This window comes from Bactrocera tryoni, chromosome 2 (assembly GCF_016617805.1).
Source record: "Bactrocera tryoni isolate S06 chromosome 2, CSIRO_BtryS06_freeze2, whole genome shotgun sequence".
Classification (NCBI taxonomy): Eukaryota; Metazoa; Arthropoda; class Insecta; order Diptera; family Tephritidae; genus Bactrocera; species Bactrocera tryoni.
This window is the reverse complement of record NC_052500.1, coordinates 10,689,912-10,698,268: the sequence shown is the minus strand read 5'-3', so window position 1 is coordinate 10,698,268 and position 8,357 is coordinate 10,689,912. Positions and strand designations below refer to the sequence as shown.

The 8,357-nt window shown below is 37.6% G+C and overlaps 1 protein-coding gene across 1 annotated transcript; it reads left to right on the top strand.

The window, feature by feature from the left end:
* Positions 1-1,267: 1,267 nt before the first annotated feature.
* On the top strand, positions 1,268-4,831 carry LOC120769172 (segmentation protein paired). The gene is made up of 2 exons (XM_040096055.1): positions 1,268-1,334; positions 2,967-4,831. The coding sequence occupies exons 1-2, from the start codon at positions 1,268-1,270 to the stop codon at positions 4,829-4,831; spliced, it is 1,932 nt and encodes a 643-aa protein (XP_039951989.1).
* Positions 4,832-8,357: the final 3,526 nt, after the last annotated feature.

The window sequence follows — 8,357 nt, the reverse complement described above, 5'->3', positions numbered from 1 at the left end:
GAAATTGATAATTTGTTTAAAGTATCAATGATTTCTATTGGGCTTATAACTAATATTTTTTATACGAATGTATATTCGCTGCCTGAAGCTATGCATTTAATTGCATTATTGCTAATTTGAAAATTAATATTTTGTAGTATTTTTTTCTCACAATTTTTCAATAAAAAAATATCAGCGGCACACGCTTATCGGTCAAGCCATTCGAGGCGGTCATTTTGTGGGGCCATTATTTGTAGCCTAATTTGAACAAATCATTGAAAATATACAAGAAATTTGCTCAAACAACGCGTTCATGTTTTGTGCATACACATACATAGTTAAATATATGTATGTATTGTATATATGTCTGTAAATATTTGAATACAGAAATACCTCAAAAACGCCCACTTAATACATATAACCGTATTAAACATTGCGGCTTTGTGCTGCGGTTCACCGACTCATAAAACAAACACGAAATAAGCCTCATGCCTTCTTTAAAATAGTAGAAACAGAGATGGAAAATGTTTTCACGCTTGCCATTGGTTGACTATTAGTAGTAGTTGCGCTCGAAAAACTAGCTCAAATTTGTTTTATTTTTTTTTTAATTTTTTGTTGTTGTTTTTGGTATTTTGTTATTGGTATTTTCCACATTTACCTGATTGCACCGCTTGCCTCTTGAGTGTACCTACTACATACAATTTGACAGCGATGGCGGGCATCTCGAAGAAATATACCAACACCAATAACAACATTCGTTTGTCCGATGCCGGTTTTATGGGTAGTTGTTGTTTTACCACAAGAAACCTATACACACAACATATGTAAACGCCTGCCCCGTATTGAGCACTCCAGAAACCTGCACGAAGAGTCGACGATCTTGACATAAGATCGACAAGTTAGTCAGTTATGAAGTTGCTACGAAACAGGCAACACAACATACGCAATAAATTATTTCCGTTTCGTAGATTTTCAATGGTTATTCGCCTGTTAAACCAATAATGTGTTGTGTTCTGTTAAGTTTTATTTTGTGTAAATGGAAAAAATAGTACAAGAAACTATATAATAAACCAAAGTGCGCTTATATGTATTGCCCGAAAAGCGCACATATTAAAATTTAATTATATTATAAGCAACAATTTGTTTAAATATAAGTGGAAAAATAAAAAAACATAACTTTGAACGAAAATTTTTGAAGCAGTGGCGTAATTTTTCGAATAAGGCAATACCCACTGCTAAAGTGTTTAATAAAAAAAAATTCATAAATTCTACTTGGAGCTGAGAAACGATGACAGTAACTGCCTTTGCGGCCGCAATGCACAGACCTTTTTTCAATGGATATGCCACCATGCAAGGTAAGTGTCAATAAAAATGACAAGTCGACGATTTCCTTGTTGCGAAAAAATTGAAAAAAAAAATAAAAGCATTGTGTGTGCGCATTTATAAACAATTTAAATTTTTTTTTAAAGAGTTACCATAAAATGGCGATTAAGCAATTTTTACTATGCAAAAAATTTATTCCAAAAAAGTTAATTTTTTTTTAATTTACTATGCAAGAACTTTATTTTTTATAAAAATAGTTAAATTTTTTTTTAATTTTTACTATGCAATGTATTTATTTATAGATAATTTTTTTTTAACCAATTTTTATTATGCAATAAATTGATTATAAAATTATTTATATTTTTTGTTTTAATTTTTTACTATGCAATAATTTTATTTGTTAAAAAAGTAGCTAATTTTTTTGTTTGAAGTTATTGAGTGAGCAGTATACTTAAAAAATTAATTTGTTTTTCGTTAATTTTTTTTTTATATTTTTAAACGAATTTCAATTATGTATACAAAAATAAAGCTTTTGATTTTTTATGCAATTTTTTAAACATGAAAAGAAATTGTTTAAAAATAACGGTTCAATTTATTTTATTATTTGACTTAAATATTTTTAAATAAATTTATTTGACTTAAATATTTTTTTAATATTTTTATTTGACATAAAATAATTTTAATTTCAATTTCTCATAAAATTTAAAATTTTTTGCGTATTAACTTATGATAAGCACTATGCCAACACCGAAAAAGTTAATTTTCACTTTTACTAATATTTTTATTTAACACAGTCCTTCTCACAAAAACCTTTACACAGATCATAACAGAGTTCTGTATACAGTTCATTAAGTCCGTTTACTAATATAGAGCGCTTATAAAAGTTTGGGAAACACTGCCCTGATTCACAGCACAATATCTCATCTTTCCTTAAATTTTCTTAAACCAAAAACTTCACTTAAAATAGTTTCTTACGGCGTTCACTAAGTAAAATTTAACAGTTCGTCATTTACCATAGTTCACCTATACACTGTACTGCTATCTTACATGTCGCTTCAGCTATTAACACCATTAACAGTCACAGTTGGTAGTTTGCTGCAGACAATCGTGTGACCTTGCGCTGTTCAATGTTATTGCCCGTGTAACTTCCGTAGAAGTCAATTGTTGTCATACGTTTTGTTTACAAACATCCATATGTACATCCATATTGCTTTAGAAAATGGAAAAGCGAAAACATTTGACATTTTTCAACGATGGGTAAACTGACAACAGATTGCCTACTAATAAAGGGCATTAAATAAGTAGAAATGATTTTCAAACGTCAAAGTCATCTGGTAAGTGCTGAGTGTAGGCGCGTGCGTGCACGCAGCTACTAAGAGATAGCTTACAGCACCATTTTACCTGAACTTAACGCTATTCGTTTAATATGTAGCCGTAGGCGCATCGCTCAGGGTTCCTGCCGTGTTCCGCGCAATTGGAAAATTAGTTTTTATTACACACTGAGCTATTGTGAGTACGGAAGATGAGTACATTTCCGAGTTTTAAATATTTTAGGCACACACATGCTTATATTTTCGAAAATATGCTTGAAATCGTCGTTGCTTGTTATATACTTTTTGAAAGAGAGTAGCACATATTAACAATGAAATGTTTTAATTTTCTAGATGCGGGACAAGGACGCGTCAATCAATTGGGTGGTGTGTTCATAAATGGTCGCCCCTTGCCGAATAATATACGCTTAAAGATCGTCGAAATGGCCGCCGAGGGTATACGTCCGTGCGTAATATCGCGTCAACTGCGCGTATCACATGGTTGCGTTTCGAAGATCCTCAATCGCTATCAGGAGACCGGCTCCATACGTCCCGGTGTGATTGGTGGTTCTAAGCCACGCATTGCGACACCAGAAATTGAGAATCGTATTGAGGAGTACAAACGTCAGAATCCGAGTATTTTCTCTTGGGAGATAAGAGATAAATTAATACGGGATGGCATTTGCGATCGGACTACAGCACCTTCGGTCTCGGCGATTTCGCGTTTGGTACGCGGCCGTGATGCGCCCGGTGAGGATGATGGACAGAAAACACAATCCGGCTCCGAACATTCACACAAACTTTCCGATGAGGAGGTATCGGATTGCGAGAGCGAGCCTGGCATAGCGCTGAAGCGTAAACAGCGCCGCAGTCGCACCACTTTCACAGCCATGCAATTGGAAGAGTTGGAACGTGCCTTTGAGCGCACGCAATATCCAGATATTTATACGCGCGAGGAGTTGGCACAACGCACTAATCTCTCCGAGGCACGCATTCAAGTGTGGTTCAGCAATAGACGTGCACGGCTGCGTAAACAAAACACTAATGGTGCTTCGCCAGGCAGTAATGTTAGCGCGATGACCGGCAGTTATGTGCCCCACCAACTACAACCAGTTGCTGCTGCCGCAGCGGCGGCGAATAACTATGCTGCAGCGGCTGCTGTTGCTGGCATGTTGCCGTCGGTCTCCTCCGAAGCCACAGCAATGGCTGCTGCATATCAACAACAAGTTTACGATTTCTATGCTGGACACCCCACGGCACCAGTGGCCAATCTAGCATCGAGTCCTATTGTACCGGGTACCGCTTCGATGACGCCACCGCATCAATATTACGGTTCCGCTACCAACTATAATTTCCCCTCGCATAATCTACTAGGTAACAGTTCGAATGCAGCAACAGCGGCTGGTACCGATGTTACAGCAACGTTGCAGTCGCAATATCAATCGATCTCGCCGCTGATGCGCTCAAGCAGCAACAATAACAACAACAACATGAACTCATGCCAAAGTAGCAACAATCATAGTATCAATTACGCAACAGAAAACGCGACGGATTCCAACCAGCTGTTGACCCGTGATGAGAGTCCCAACGCATCGGTGTCGCCAGCATTCGGCACTACTGCCAATAACAGTGGCATACAATTACCACCAACACCAAATAGTTTAACCGCCGTTATTGGCAATGAATCGCATGTGAGTGGCAATACTATTGGCGCAACGAGCGGAGCGAACGCCGCGGAAGAATTGCAAAGTGCCTTGAAGACAGAACCACAACAAATGCAACAGCTATACGGCAGCTGGAATGCATCGATGGCGCAGCAACAAGCAGCAGCGAATATCAATATATCTACCACACGACCCACAGCACCACTCTCGCCGGAGGATTCGTTGAACTCCAGTTCGTCACAAATGCCCGAGTCGACGGCCGCGCATATGATGTTCCCACATCAGCGCGATTTCACGCATAATCATTCGCAATATGCACCACCAACGGCATCATCCTTCCATACGCATGCGCATCACCACGCAGCTGCCGCCGCACAATATGCCTCATCGCATTTGGGTTTCCATCACAGCCCGACGGCGGCTAACATGAGTTCCACAACCAATGGCGGTTCATCTCACTTTATGCAACAGAATTTCGGCAGTGCAGGTTTTAATTCCTCACCGAAAATGAATTATCCCACAGTGCCACAGCCATTCTATCATTCCTGGTACTAAGCTGGACTGACTTTGGGGAACTTACTACTTTGTATATATTGAACTATTTGTAAATAATGTGTAACGTATTTTATTTTTTATTACATAAGTAGTTTAGTACTTGCGGTCAGGTGTTATGAAAAGAGGCTTTCGTTTTAGTCGGTTGTTTTAATATTATAGGGTCTGCATAAAAATTAATCATCTACTTTGGAACGCACCTTGTAAGTGAAGTAAGTGAGGTGCTGCTGTTATTAGCATATACAAATCGTTCAAAATTTATTCTTATAATAAACTAGTTTGCCATTATTATTAGAACAAAATTTGCAAGAAAATAATGCTTTAAAATTTGAAATATTACAAGGGTGTGTATTCAATTTTACTTTTCATTTAAGCATAATAAAAAAATAAAATAAAAAACAAATTTTTATGAATATGCCACATTTGCTTTATTATTGTATTATACTACATATTAGATATTACTAACAGTTAGTAGTTTTTACTTAAAAATTATGATAATAGATATACTTGTAAGAGCATCTTGCTAAGTTATTGTTCGATAGATGGAAAACTCTCAAAATAGTCGAGCATCACAGCTTTTGAAGGGTTTCGTTTATATAGAAACTATTATAAACTGAAGAAGTATTAATAAAAAGTCGAAAACTATATTTGTATGCATTTTTTCTGCACACTTAGTTGTCATTCTACAATAAAGTTGCGTGCTATTTAAGTTTTTCTCTATAAAAAATGCAACATGGCTCTGGCTGAGTTCGCAATTCGTCCTTCCCGACATATTTGATATTTGTATAAGGCATTTTTGATACATTTATATGAAGCGCACTGCTCTCTTTTTTGTTGAGGTTCGGTTTATGACTGATCGTACCCTTTTGTACCTGGAAGCCTACAAAAAGAGTCGAATCCGTAAAAATCGTACGAAAGAATAATTTCTTGTATTTGATAGCATCGAAGACACATGTAAACAAAAGTCCAATTAAGTTACCTCAATGTATACACTAAAGATATTTTAGGTATTAACTTTAACGAGTATCAAGTTAATACCTAATTGTAAAGGGTGAACCATTTCGAGGTTCCCGACTTTTTTATAGAAAAAATACAAAAACTTCAAATATTTTGGGGAATGTTTATTATCATTCGAAAGAGAATTCTTTGGCATTTATATTTTGAGGGCTATCTCTTTCAAATGTTGTTTCATAGGTACATCTCAGATTGTCCATCCGCTGAGTTAAATTTTCGATAATTTGTTCGAGCATTTCGACTCGTAACTGGCGAATGACACGCGTAGTGTTTTGCTCTAAGGCCTGCATCTAAGCGGTATTGTCCGCATAGACTTTAGCTTTTACATATTCCCAAAGTCGGCAAAAGTCTAGCCGTGTGATACGAGTATCACACGTTCTTAGTAGCCAATCGACCGGCCCAAAACCTGAAGTTATCTGCTCACCGAAGTATTCTCGCGATAAATGCATTGATTGATGCGATGTGTGGGAAGTGGTGCCATTTCGTTGAAACTAAATGTCGCCGAGATCACGAGCTTCAATTTCAGGCATTAAATAGTCAGTTATCAAGACGCGAACACGGTCGCCATTGACGGTTACGTTCTAACTGGCATCGTTTTTGAAAAAATATGGACTGATGATTCCACCGGCTCACAAACCACACCAAACCGTTGTTTTTTCTGGATGAAATGACAGCTCTTGAATCTCTTCAGGTTGCTCTTCGTCCCAAATGCGGAAATGTTGCGCGTTTACATACCCTTTGAGAAAGAACTGGGCCTCATTTTACTTAGAACTTTTCAAGAGCTCATAGAACGGGGCGATGCCGCTTCTTGCACAAGCTGTATTTCGAATTTTATCCAATAATGCATGCTGGGTCTCAAGATGGGTGCTGGTAGGCCAATTATGTTGACCATAAGTCTTTCATTATGAAATGCCAGCTTGACACGACTCACGCGTGATCTGTCAAACAAAAGGCTATTGAAAAAAGTACTCGTACTTATACTTGGATCTCTCATTATAGGGAGGAAATTATATGTTCACGTTCCGATTAGTTTGATGTAAATTAGCTCATCAAAATCGTTGCCATTGCTATTTCCAGTATGAATATCTTGACAAAACAATAACTATCATGAAATATTACGAGAAAAACAGGTGGAATTGAGCTTTTGAATATTAAAAAGAAAAAAGGAATTGATTTAGGGGTTTCTTCTATATTTGTAAAAACACGTTAAAATAAATTTTTATACCCTAAGTATACTGCCAAGCTTGTGACACCCAGAAGTAAACGTTGTAGATCCTATAAAAAATGTGTATACATGATGATATACAGAGAGGAATGAGATGTTGACTAAATAACGATGTATAAAAAAATTAATTTTACTAAAAATTTTGGATGTATAGAATTGGTAGAATAATGCACAGAAGACTATGTATGCACATACTACTGTAATCAAATTGAAGAGCATTTTGTCTATTCCATCTCCTTCAAAGTAATCCCCTCCCGCTGCAATACGAGTACAGCAATCAAATGAATTTTCCACTCATCATATCACTTGGAAAAATCCTCCGTCGTGATGGCCATCAGAGCCCACTCCGATTCAACTTTTGTATCCTCAATTGAGTCAAAACGGTGTCCTCGGAGTGGTCATGTGAATTTGCTGAATAGCCAGAAGTACACGAAGGTAAATCAGGCGAATGCGGTGGTTGCGGCACGATATTAGTTGAAAATGTGGCGAAATGATCACGAATAACCAATACAGTATGAGATGATGCATTATCGCACTTCTTTGTTCAATAAATTCAGAAACAGTAAAAATCGAAAAATTCTCCCAAACACTGGCCAGACATATATCGAACGGAAAACTTTTGGAAATAACGTATCAAAATTTTCAAATCGATATCTCAAATAGTTTTCTTAATCGGTTCATCTTTAAATGCGTTTTTTCAAAACAGCATTTTCGAGTTTGCTTGAGTAATTAATCGGAGACAATTGATCTGATCACTATAAATATTTTTTACATATACTGTATATATGGCGTCAGCGTCACCTAAGCAGTGGCCAGGCATGGTCTCTGTTGTTCTTATAGTATAGAGCCGGCTGCCAGGGCTATCATTGAAGTCACCTCGTGACTTTTAAATCACATCACGTCGCAGTGTAAGCATTATCCAAGCACTGGCCAGGCACCTTGCCTGTTTTTCTTATATAGAGCCAGCTGGCAGCCAACTACCGTTCACCTAGTGACTTTTAAATCGCGGCGTCAGCGTTACCGAAGCATTGACCAGGTATGGTGCCTGCTTTCCTTATATAGAACCAGCTGGCAGCCAGCAACCATTGAAGTCACTCGTGACTTTCAAATCACACCAAAAGCACTCGCCAGGCACGGTGTCTGTTGTTCTTATGTAGAGCCAGCTAGCAGCCAGCAACCATTGAAGTCACCCCGTGACTATCAAATCACATCACGTCGCGGCGTCAGCGTTACCCAAGCACTGGCCAGGCACCGTGCCTGTTTTTCTTATATAGAGCCAGCTGGCAGCCA

Bases quoted from the DNA above. Each gene is read 5' to 3' on its own strand.
- LOC120769172 (XM_040096055.1), top strand. From the start codon at position 1,268: ATGACAGTAACTGCCTTTGCGGCCGCAATGCACAGACCTTTTTTCAAT. The intron at 1,335-2,966 runs GTAAGTGTCAAT...TTAATTTTCTAG, and splicing joins TGGATATGCCACCATGCAAG to ATGCGGGACAAGGACGCGTC.